This window comes from Lemur catta, chromosome 1 (genome assembly GCF_020740605.2).
Source record: "Lemur catta isolate mLemCat1 chromosome 1, mLemCat1.pri, whole genome shotgun sequence".
Classification (NCBI taxonomy): domain Eukaryota; kingdom Metazoa; phylum Chordata; class Mammalia; order Primates; family Lemuridae; genus Lemur; species Lemur catta.
The window spans coordinates 77,223,899-77,237,109 of record NC_059128.1 but is presented as its reverse complement, the minus strand read 5'-3'; the positions used below and the strand labels follow the sequence as shown (position 1 = coordinate 77,237,109).

General features: G+C 34.6%; 1 protein-coding gene across 2 annotated transcripts in view; it reads left to right on the top strand.

Annotated features, from left to right (window-relative positions):
* TTBK2 (tau tubulin kinase 2) overlaps positions 1 to 13,211 on the top strand; it is a 132,002-nt gene that overhangs the window by 14,278 nt on the left and 104,513 nt on the right. For both annotated transcript variants that reach the window (XM_045539634.1, XM_045539627.1), the window contains exon 2: positions 10,150 to 10,285. In XM_045539634.1, coding sequence (XP_045395590.1) covers positions 10,217 to 10,285 — 69 coding nt within the window. In that variant the 5' untranslated portion in view covers positions 10,150 to 10,216. The remainder of the gene's footprint in view (positions 1 to 10,149; positions 10,286 to 13,211) is intronic.

Genomic DNA, 13,211 nt, shown 5'->3' with positions numbered 1-13,211 from the left:
AAATGGGATCATACATATGTACTGTTTTTAACTTATATTTTTAATTTAAGACATAAAGAACTTTTCATGTTTGTGTTCTACAAATTGCCTTTTAAATTTAGTTTTTGTTATTAATCAGAGTTAAACATGCACATAATTTTAAAAGTGTGATGGTTATATACAAGTTGTTATAAAAAAAGGACAATCTTCTGGATTCCCCCAAACTCTGCCTCATTTTCCACTCTTTAGGAAATATTCACTTTCAGTACTTTTTGCTGATTCTTTTGATATTTACCTCCATATCTCAAACTAAGATGATTGTATTACTGCTGATTAATTTTTCTGTTTTATTATCTATTGGCTTTCAACTATGGAAGATAAGGATTTAACTTTTTTATTACCCATCTCATTCCTACCCCATATGCACTGTTAGGTCCTTCTGTTTTTCCAATAATGTTATATCTTTACTCTTATTTCTGAGATTTAAAAAAGTATCATTTAGTTCTTATTTTATGAATATGATATCCAGCTCAGGATATCAATGATAGTTTTTTTGAAGTTTTATTCTTATGTAGCCTCTATTTCCTTCTAGTTATTGTTTTATTTTTGTTTGGGGTTTCTGTTTTTCATATTAGATATTTTCTTCAAGTTTGGTAATCTCTGGTTATCTCTTTTTAAGGGTGAAGCTAATTGTAAGCTGTTTGTGTGTGTGAACCACTGCTGATACAGGTTCAGCTTTCTTAGGTTCATTAGATCTGTTACCTCTTACACATCTTTTGTTTGACTTGTAAACTTTTATTGTTGTCATCTCCTCTCCTTTATGGTTTTTTATTGTGAATTTATGCTAAAGAACAATGCCTGGCATATATAGTATGTTCTCATAAATACTTGTTGAATGGATGAATGTCTCCGTTGTCCTTCTAAGACCAAGTAGCCAATCATGGCATCCTCTCTTATCTTAAAGGCTAGAGACCATGACTTACTCATCTTAGTATTTCCCACAGGGTACTCATCAATTATTGAAAGAATGATTGGTAAAAGTTTAGTTAATAGAATTTTTAAATAATGTTTATTCATTCAAATATATACCATAAATCAAGGTTACTGATAGTAAAAAAATTGGTTAAAAGATAGATCACTATTACATAACCTAGATGTGCTCAAACTCTTTGACCTCAGGGCCTCATATCAATCTTAAAAATTATTGAGACCCTAAAGAGTTTTTTTTCCTTTGACAGGGGTTTATATTTATTGATAGTTACTATATTAGAAATTAAAACTGAAAAAAATTTAAGTTTATTGATTTTGTAATAGCAACAATCTTAAATATTTTCCACAACAGAAAAACAAGTTGGTGAGATGGGTGACATTGTTTTATATTTTTTCAAATCTCTTTAATGTCTGGCATAACAGAAGATAGCTGGATTCTCATACTTGCATTTAATCCATTGTAATATGCTAATTTTTTTAATGTATGTGAAGAAAATCTGGCCCCATACAGGTATGCAGCTGGAAAAGGGAGGACTATTTTAATAGCCTTTTCATATAATTGTGGATTTTTTAAATAAATTTTAAAAAACTTTATTTAAAAATTAATATATAGCAAATTGGACCTTTTTGGGTATACAATTCAGTGAGTTCTAACACATGTATACATTTACTTAACTCTCACTACAATCATAATTATAATAGTTTATGTATTCATAATATGTATTCATAATAGCTCCAACACACGCCCAAAACTCCCTCATACTATCCTTTTGTAGTCCCACCCTCACTTCACTTCTAACTATTTGCAACCACTGATCTGTTCTCTGTCACTATAGTTTGTCTTTTTGAGAATGTCATATAAATGTAATCATATAGTATGTAACTTTATGAGACTGCATAATGATGGCAAACATCTTTTCTTCATGTATTTATTTGCAATCAATATATCTTCTTTGCCCATTTTAAAATTGGGTTATTCACGGTGATACGACATCTCTTTGGTTCTCCTGGAGAGAGTTGGAACCCATTATATTAAGTGATGTATCTAAAGGATGGAAAAACAAGCATCACATGTACTCACCAGAAAATTGGTTTCCCTGATCATCACCTAAATGCACATCGGGGAAGGGTACCAATTAGATATCAGACTGAGATGGGGGGTGGGGGGAGGGGATGGGTGTATGCCTACATGATGAGTGTGTTGCGCACCGTCTGGGGAATGGTCATGCTTGAGGGTGCTGACTCGGGGAGGTGGGGGGTGGAGGGAGGGGATGGAGGTATGACTACATGGTGAGTGCCAGGCGCACTGTCTGATGAAGGCTCTGACTCAGGGGGATGGGCAGGACATGGACATTGTATATAACCTGAACTTATTTACCCCCATGATGAGCTGAAATAAAAAAAAAAAAAAAAAAGAAAAGAAAGAAAAAAAAATTGGGTTATTCATTTTCTTACTGTTGAATTTTTCTTTTTTTTCTTTCTTTCTTTTTTTTCGTAGAGGCAAGGTCTGCTATGCTTCCCAGGCTAGTGTTGAACTCTCGGCCTCAAGCAATCCTCTTGCCAATCCTCTGGCCTTGGCCTCCCAAACTGCTGGGATTATTGGCATTAGCCACCACACCTGGTCCTTACTGTTGAATTTTAAAAGTTGTCTTTACATTCAGGACACAAGCCCTTGGTTGATTTTGTGATTTGCAGACATTTTTTCCCAGGCTATAGCTTGTCTTTTCATTCTCTTAACGGTGTCTTTCACAGAATATAGGTTTTGAGTTTTATTGAAGTTCAACTTACCAATTTTTTTCCTTTATGAATTATGCCTTTGGTGTCATGTTCAGAACTTTTTTTAAAATTTACTTTTTAAATTTTAAAGAACTCTTTGAATCACTACAGGTCAAAAATATTTTCTCACTAGTTTTTCTAAAAATTGTATATTTTACATTTAGATCTATGATTCATTTTGAGTTAAGTTTTTTATAAAGTTCAGATGGAGGTTCAATTTTTTACATATGGATATACAGTCGTTCCACACCATTTATTGGAAAGACTATCTTTTCTATATTGAATTGCCTTTGCACCTTTTGTCAAATATCAGTTGGCCCAGAATAGGCAAATTCATAGATACAGAAAGATTAGTGATTGCCAGGGGCTAGGAGAAGGAGGGAGTAGGGAATGACTGCTAATGGGTATGGATTTATTTTTGGGGTGGTGAAAATGTTCTGGGATTAGATAGAGATGATGATTATAAAAATTTGTGAATATACTACAAACCACTGAATTATATAATTTAAAATGGTGAATTTTATGGTGTGTGAGTTATATCTAAATTTTAAAAAGAGCTTAAAAATTGGCCATATTTTTGTGGTTCTGTATCTGAACTCTTTATTCTGCTCATGTATCTATATTTCTGTCCCTTTGCTGATAACTCACTGTTTTGATTACTGTAGCTTTATCTAGTAAGTCTTAAAATCATGTAGTATATTTCGTCCACGTTCATTTTTTTTTCAAGAATATTTTGGATCTCTTTTCATGAAAATTGAGAGAAGAAAGTATTTTGTGTATTTTTTTTGCCTATCCACATAAATTTTATAATTAGCTTGGCTATATAAAACATTCTGCTTGGATTTCAGTTGGAATTGTGTTAAATCTGTCAATCAGTTTGTGGGAGATTTTTTTTCAATAGATGCCTTCTATCAGGTTGAAAAAGTTCTATTCCTAGTTTGCTGAGAATTTATACCATGAATGAATACTGAATATTGTTAAATGCTTTTCCATCAAATGTTAGATCATGTGGTTTTCTTTTTTAGACTGTTAATCTGGTAGACTACATGAATTGGTTTTTGAATATTGAATCAGCCTTGAATCCCAGGATAAGCCATATTGGGTTGTAGTGTTTTATTCTTTTTATGTCTTGCTGGATTCAGTTTGCTAATATTTTTTGAAGGATTTTCATGTCTGTGTTCATGAGGGATAGGGGCTGCTATTTTGTTTTCTGGTATTGTCCTTAACTAGTTTTGATATCAGGTTAATGCTGGACTCATAAAATGAGTTGGGAAGTATTTTCCTCTCTTCTATTTCTGGAAGAGATTGTATAAAATTTGTTTTATTTTTTTCATTAAATGTTTAGTAGACTTTACCATTGAAAAAAATCTAGACCCAGAGATTGTTTGGTTGGAAGGTTTTAAATTATGGGTTCAACTTTAATAGGACTATTAAGGCTATCCTTTTCATCTTGGGTGAATTGTGGTAGTTGGGGTTTTTGAGGATTTAGTCCATTGTTATCTACTTGGTAGGTATGGTGTTGTTCATAATATTTTCTTATTATACATTTAATGTCTGTGGAGTCTATGCTGATAAGCCCTGTTTCAGTCCTATAATAATATTGATAATCTGTGTATTCTCTCTTTTTCTTTTCCCAGTTTTCCTAAAAACTTGTAAATTTAGTGATCTTTACAAAGGACCAGTTTTTAGTTTCATTGATTTTCCTCTATTTTTCTGGTTTTAATTTTATTATTTTTCTTTATTGTTTCTTCACCTTCTGCTTGCTTTGAGTTTAATTTATTCTTTTTCTGGATTTTTAAGGTAGAGGCTTAGAGTATTAATTTGAAACTTTTTCTCATTTTTAATTTGAGTTTTAATGCTGTCATTTCCTCTCTAACCACTGCTTTAGCTACGTCCCACAAATTTTTATATGTTGTATTTTAGTTTTTGTTCAATTCAAAATATTTTCTAATTTTCCTGGAGACTTCCTCTTTAATGATAGATTATTTAGAATAGGAGTTGGCAAACTTTTATTTACAGGTCCAAATAATGAATATGTTAGTCCTGAGTGCCATACAGTCTCTGTTGCAACTACTTAACTCTGCCCTCATAGTGTAAAAGCAGCCATAGACACCATATAAATGAATGGCTTTGTTCCACTCACACGTTAATTTATAAAAATAGGCACCTGACCCTGTTGTTTTTAATTTCCAAGTTTGTTGAGTTTCTTGTTATCTTGCTGTTAATGATTTCTAGCTTAATACCATTATTATCAGAAAACATACTATGTATGATTTCAGTTCTTTTAAATTTGTTAAGATTTGTTTTGTGACCTAGGATATTATATGGTTTCTTGGTGTATGTTCCATGTACACTTGAATATGTATTCTGCTTTTGTTTGGTAGAGTGTTCTATAAATGTCAGTTCCAGTTGGATGGTTGTGTTCTGATTCAGTTCTCTGACATCATCGTGGTGTCCTATCATTGAATTCAATTCTGACATTAACCGCTTAGAGTTAGCGCAAACCCCGAAGGTTACAGGGTTCAGTCCCACAAGGATGCCCCAACTTTATATACCACCCACAAGTCCTGGGTGACCCTAAGCCACCTGAGTTTTGACTTTCTGGGTGCAAATTTGTGGCTTCCCATACTTCCTTAGGTTCAATAATTTGCTAGGGTGACTCACAAAACTAATGAAAGTGCTATACTTAAAATTACCCTTTTATTATAAAGGATACAAGTGAATGTCCAGAGGAAGAGGAATATAGGACAAATTTGTAAGAATCCCAAGCATCTCGTGGGTAGTTGACAGAGAATGCTACCCTCTTGGAACATCAGTATGTTCACCAACCAGGAAGCTCCCTGAGCCTTGTTGTTTAGAGTTTTTGATATCAAGAGTTCATTACAGGCTAGGCACGGTGGCTCACGCCTGTAATCCTAGCACTCTGGGAGGCCGAGGCGGGTGGATTGCTCGAGGTCAGGAGTTCGAGACCAACCTGAGGAAGAGCGAGACCCCATCTCTACTAAAAATAGCAAGAAAATTATATGGACAACTAAAAATATATACAGAAAAAATTAGCTGGGCATGGTGGTGCATGCCTGTAGTCCCAGCTACTCGGGAGGCTGAGGCAGTAGGATCGCTTAAGCCCAGGAGTTTGAGGTTTCTGTGAGCTAGGCTGATGCCATGGTACTCACTCTAGCCCGGGCAACAGAGCGAGACTGTCTCAAAAAAAAACAAAAAAAAAGAGTTCATTACATAAGCATGATTTATTATATCATTGGCCACATGATTGAACTCAATCTCCAGCCCATCTCTTCCTGGAGGTGGAGAAGTGAGGATGATAGTTCTAGCCCTCTAATGATGTGCTTTCAGGTGACAGCCCCTATCCTGAAGCTTGGAGTCACTTCATTGGCATAACGGAGGCATTCATATCACTCAGGAAATTCCAAGGTCTGCCAGAAACTGGACATAAAGACCAGTTCTCTGACACCAAAATGTAAGATAGGAAAAAATAAACTATTTGTTCTTAATGCCCTACTTAATACTTCTGGCACATGACGGAGAAGTGAGATTTGCTAGAATGGCTCACAGAACCCAAGGAAACATTTTACTTATGTTTACTGGTTCATTGTATAATAAAGGATATGATAAAGGATACAGATGAACAGCCAGATGAAGAGATATATAGGGCAAGGTCTGGAAGGGTCCTCAGAACAATAGTCCCTGTCCTCATGGAGTTAGGGCGTGCCACCCTCCCAACATGTGGATACATCTACCAATCCAGAAACTTCCCATACCTCTTCATTTTGAGTTTGAATGGAGACTTCATTAAGGAATGATTGATTAAATCATTGGCTATTGGTGATCAGCTCAATCTTTAGCACCTCTGGCCTCCCAGAGCTTGGGAGGTGGGGATGAAAGTTCTAGCCCTCTAATTAATTACAGGATTGGTTTCCCTGGCAATCAGCCCTCTAGACTTAGTGCATTTCCAAAAGTCTCCTCATTAGCAAAAATCCAGATGTGGTTGAAAGGGCCTTGTTATAACTAACAAAATCTACTCCTCTTACCTTTATTTATATGGAGCTGTTTCAGGAACCAAGGATAAAAACCAAATATTATAACAAAATATGTTCCTATCACTCTAATCACTTAAGAAATTATGAGGGTTTTAGGAGCTCAGACAAGGAACCAGGGACAGGACCAAATATATGTATTTCTTATTATGAGCTACAATATCACCATGCCTAGCCCAGGTTGCAAGTTTTGACTAGCTTTTCCTGTGTTTTGGTTTTAATATTAGTTCAGTTTTAAAAGCCTTTGCAGTAATGTTCAGATATGTCCCAGATGTACATCACTAAGTGGCCAGTGAGACGTGGGCCTTGGGTCTAGGCCTTAGTTCAGTTTCCAAAGTCAGTGGTGGGCTCTTCATTGTCAGATCTTTTACTAATGTGAAGATTGATCAGTGAGTTTAAGTAGTGTCAGTCTCTTCTATTCATTATGAAGTTCTGTATCAACCTAAAAGATTTAGCAACCATTGATAATTATTGCCCAGATTATTTCATTAGATTGCAGCAAAAGAGTGAATTTTTAATTTTGTTATCATTAACTATTAGGTGTACTTGAAACACAATTAATACAGGAAAGGTAGGATAAATGCTTGATATTTATTTTCCTTTTGTTTATATTCAGAGTAATGAATTGGTACCCTAGCAATTGTTTATAATGTCTAATGAATTGTTTTTGAGTAGCATTATGAACTCATGGATTTTTATACATTTGTTGTGTTTCAATTCATTGCAATCACTATTCTTTCTCACACTCAAATTTCCCCACCATAAACCAGCGTTAGCTCCTTCCAGTTGGCTCCTGTGTCCTTTTGAGTTGTCTCCATTATCTTGGACAAAGGTAGCTTTACTTACTGTGAAGATAAGGAAACTTTAAGTTTCAGCGTTCTTTATTGCATGGGGAATTGATCATATGATTTTGTAAAATTTGCAAAAGTAAGACTTTTAAGAGGGTGGGTAGGTGGGTGCTTAATATAAGCTTCAGGCCCCATACAACCTCTATCTATCTCTAGTCTTTGTTATATTCCTGGTTTAAAGCAACCACAAGATACTAGGCTCATCTTTTACATTTCCTTTTCCAATCTTAGTAATTTCTTCAAGGAGTCTTAGCTCTTTTTCTGAGGGAGATGATGTTTTGAACCCTTAATCTGGAAGCTAGGGGTGCTTAATGCTACTGAATTGCGTTGTTGCTAGGATATCTCAGTGGTTAGAATTGTGAAATACATGTTTAAATGAAGATCATGATATTTTCATGTTTTCTTCAATGTAAGATTTCAGGATTTTTACCGAACTTCTTTGATTTTTATATTTATATATCTTTATATTGAAATTTTGATTCCTAATGACTTATTAATAATATAATTACTTTTTTATGTCCTATGTCTTATAATATACCTATAATTGTTTTAAGATATGAATACTGATATTGCAACAATAAACCTCCTGAATGCAGTTTTAAGATTTCTTTGTGGTTCTTTTATTCCTTAATCTGTTAGCGATGTACAATCAAAATATTGTATTTTAAAGCCACTTGAAGTAATTATTTTCTATGTTAATACGCCACAAACTTGGTACATAATGGGTTATCGGTTTCAGTTTGTTTTAAAGTTTTAGAGATTGTTTCTCCTCCAATTTTAGTATTTGTCCTTTTTTTAAATTTAATTTTGCCTTTTAATTGTCTTAAAGATGCCACCACTCACTATCTGAACAAAATGCTAAATTTATTGTGTGATTATACAAAGGAGAGCTATGATTGTAGGACACAATTTCTCTGAATGAAACAAACTGCTGATCTTATGTTGGATTTTGAGAATTGTGGAGTTCAGGGATTGGTGAAACAAGAGTATTTAGGAATTGATTGACTTCTTTAAAACAAATGTCGTTTTGAAGTGTGGCTGTTACTGACTGGTTGACTTTCTGATGTGCCATCACTCATTCCAAGCTATCTTTGATAGGCTGGAATGGGTTTAACACCAGTTCTGATGATTACTGTTACTATGGTCTTTTCTTGAATTTGGAGTATAGAAAACTTTGTTGTCATATGTAAAACATTTACTTGGTCCCAGAATCAAAACTATATAACAAGATACATTCACTGAAATTTGGCTTCTATCCTTATCCTCTGCATCCTCTTTTTTCCCTTTGTATTGAGTAAATGTTGGTAAACAACAGTCTGCAGGCCAAATTTGGCCAGTTACTTTTTTTTGTAAATAAAGTTTGTTGGAACATAGCCACACTCATTTGTTTGCATATTGTCTATGGCTGCTTTTGTGCTGCAGTGGCAGAACTGAGTAGCTATGACAGAGAATACAGTATATGGTCTGCAAAAGCTAAAATATTTACTTTCTAGACCTTTAGCAAAAAAGTTTGCTATTTGTATTCAACTCCCTTTTACCCAAAAGATAGCATGCTTTTAATATAGCATCTTGCTTTTTTTCCTGAAAATCACTCTGTATCAATATACCTCTCATTCCTGGACTAGGTTACAGTTTTCATCTCCTTTAGGCCATATTTTTCTGCTGTATCTTCATTTTCTGCAGGTATGCTATTCATTTTACTATTTTCTTCTTTTCTTTCTTTCTTTCTTTCTTTTTTTTTTTTTTTTTGAGACAGGGTCTCACTCTGTCACCCATGCTGGAGTGCAGTGGTCTGATCACAGTGATCACAGGTAACTATAATCTTGAACTTCTGGGCTCAAGTGGTCATCCGGCCTCAGCCAGCGAGTAGCTAGTACAACAGGCATGGACCACCATACCCGGCTGATTTTTAACTTTTTTATAGAAATGAGGTCTTGCTATATTGACTAGCCTGGTCTCGAACTCTTTTTTTTTTTTTTTTTAATAATATCATTGTATCAGGTTTGATCAACAGCCTTTTTCTGTGTTCATGTTTATTTCTTATACATTTTAAGTGTGTTTTGTAACATTAAAATATTATTAGCTCTAATGATGTTAAGCTCTAAGTTATAGCCTACTAAACTATAAGCTGATGTAAATTAGGGACCATGTCTTTTTCTTCAGCAATATGTTGTACTCAGGATAATGGTCTTTCTAGGTCAAGGGCCTTTGATATCATGCTTGCCCTGTAGTCTAGCAATCTCAGTTATTGTAAATACTATCTGTGTTGTAACAGTGTCTTTGTAATATCTAGCTATATAACTGGACATCTGTAATGGAAAGATATGTGCTTTTTTATACATACGCATTAAACATTTTTGGAACTGAGTTTGGGGTTTTTTCCTCCCATTTTCCAACAAAGCAACCTAATTAATGTATAGGATTAGTAGTGCTTCTTGATGCTGGAATATTATTTGTGTTAATTAGTTAGCCCTGATATACTGCTATTACTTCTTTTGTTTTAGGTTAAATGGAAACCACCCTTGGGAACTGGATGCCTGTGTAGCTGTTCTACCATATCAGTGTTTTGCGATGAGTGGGGGAGGAGAGCAGCCAGATATCCTGAGTGTTGGGATCCTGGTGAAAGAAAGATGGAAAGTAGTAAGTATACATCTCAGTGTGTGTATATATATATATATACACATACATATATGTGTGTGTGTGTGTGTGTGTGTGTGTGTGTGTACATATGGGGGGGTAATTTTTGGCATCGTAATAAAAATAACATTTCATTAGGAACGTACATTGCTTATATGCCTAAAACAGTTATTTTTCTGTGATTAAGTTCTGTTTATACCCTAATTCTTATTCTTGCTTCACATAGTACTAAATCTGCTCAACTTCTAATAACTAATATTGAGTAAGGTAAATAAAAGTATACTTAGGGAAAGAACAAATGAAAAAAAAATACAGTGTTCAAAAGTACAATGAACTGCTCTTTCTTTTTTAACTTTTTATTAAGGAAAATTTTAAGCATACATAAAAATAGACTAACATAATGAGCCTCCATGTACTCATGAACCAATTTAAATAGTCATCAGTTTATGGTTAATCTTGATTCATCTCTTTCATCTCCCTCCTAGAATATTTTGAAGCAATCTTAACCTTAGCATTTCTTCTGTACCTAATTCAGTTTGTATCTAAAAAATAATGACTTATTTTTAAAAACATAATTGTAATACTGTTATCATGCCTAAAAAAGTAATAATTTCTTAATATCACTAAATATACTTTTAGTTTCCACATTTCCCTGATTATTTTACAAATTATTTTTAACAGTTTGAATCAAGATCCAAATAAGGTGTGGATATTGCAATTGTTGCTATCACTTAAGTTTCTTTTAATTTCTAATTTCCTCTTTATCTCTCTTCTTTTCTTTACAATTTACTAAAGAAACTAGGTCATTTGTAGAATTTCCCATGGCTTGGATTTTGCTAATTGCTTTCATGTGGTATTAACATGTTTCTCTGTCTCATGTATTTCATGTAAATAGGTAGTGTATCTGGAGGTTTGATTAGATCTGAGTTTAGGTTTGTTTTTGAGGTGAGAGCATTTTTTTTTCATAAACAATATTGTGAGTTTTCACTAGAAGACATGTAATGTCTTACTGTCCCTCATTTTTGTGGTGTTAGCAGTTATTGATGATCATTGACTAGGTGTATTCATTAGGGATTACAAATTAATAATATTCTATCATTCTTTCATTTGTTAGTTGAAATATAACTATAAAGAGGAATTTTCTTTTTTTTTTCTATACATATTTATAGTTGTCCAGCTAATTTCTTTTTATTTTTTTAGTAGAGATGGGGTGTTGCTCTTGCTCAGGCTGGTCTCGAACTCCTGAGCTCAAATGATCCACCCGCCTTGGTCTCCCAGAGTGCTAGGATTACAGTGTGAGCCACTGTGCCCGGCCTAAAGAGAAATTTTCTATCAACAACTATTTGATTATCCTGAGATACAATTTGATGAGGAAAGCAAGATAAATGCTTGCTTCTTTTTCTTTTCTTTTCTTTCTTTCTTTTTTTTTTTTTGAGACAGAGTCTCATTCCGTTGCCCAGGCTAGAGTGCCATGGTGTCAGCCTTGCTCGCAGCAACCTCAAATTCCTGGGCTCAAGTGATCCTACTGCCTCAGCCTCCCGTGTGGCCGGGCCTACAGGCATGCACCACCACGCCCAGCTAATTTTTTGTATATATTTTAGTTATTTGGCTAATTTCTTTCTATTTTTGGTAGAGACAAGTCTCGCTCTTGCTCAGGCTGGTCTTGAACTCCTGAGCTCAAACAATCCACCCACCTCAGCCTCCCAGAGTGCTAGGATTACAGGCGTGAGCCACTGCTCCCAGCCGCTTCTTTTTCTTAATTTACCAATTTTCAAAATAATGGATTGGTGTCTTAGCATCCTCCAAAAGTGACCAATGAGATTCATTTTTTAGTGTAATTAGGAATTCATGGATTTAAACGTATTCAGTGGGTTTCAGTCCATTGTAGTTATTATCCTTATAATGTTCAAATTGTCTTAATTTGAGTAAAAGGGCATACTTCATGTTATTTTTTGAGTTCTTTTTATATTATCCTATTAGTCTTTTAATGGCTTTCTTGCCTTAGACCTGGAATCTGCCATCTCTCTAAGACTACTTATTTTTTAAAGGAGCTATTTTTGTTTTGTATATATTTAAATATATTCTATTGCAACCCAGTTGTTTGTCAATTAAAGTTTTGTTCCATTAACAGGTTTCACAAAGCTATTTTAGTGGTTCCCTTAATCTACCAACAGATTGGAAAAAGAAGATTCTTTCTTTAGAAATAAAATTTTTGTTTCTGTGGTATACTGTGTTTTATTGATAGGTAAATCAGTAGGCTTTGAAAATTTACTTGACCAAATATAAGAAAAGAACTATGTTATCATCATGGACTGGTGCAGGGCGATTCCAATAATTGATAATCTTTTATGTGAGTCAGCCATGTGTGTTGCTTTGGTGAGGGCATCACACTAAGTACTGTGATAAAGGTTGGCTGTTCTCCAGTAAACATATCAAAAGGTGACAAGTGAAGCTCTGCCTGCCATGGTTCACTTGTCCTGATAATTAGAGCTAATATATTTGTGTAACTTGCCCCCAAAATTTGGGAGGCATAGTGACATTTTCAGTGAGAAATCACAGGCTCATTGTTAAGGATGGTGTTTTAGCTATTTATTGTTACGTAACAAACTGCATCAAAACTTAGAGGCTTAAACAATCATTTTGTTTTACTCACAATTTTGTGGATTAGGAATTTGGGAAGAGTTTGCCTGGGGATTGTCTCTTATCCATGTGGCACTAACAGGATTGGTTGGGTTGGAGGATATTCTTGCAAATGTATTCTTCACTTACTTGTCTGGCACCTTGGGGCTCCTTAGCTCTCCCATCCTCCACCTGGTGGCTCATTTTCTAGGGCATCTCCACATGCTATGGCTTCTCAGGATAGTTATACTTTTTACATGGTGTCTGGCTTCCAAGAGACAGGAAACAGAAGCTAAGGTTGGTTAAGGGC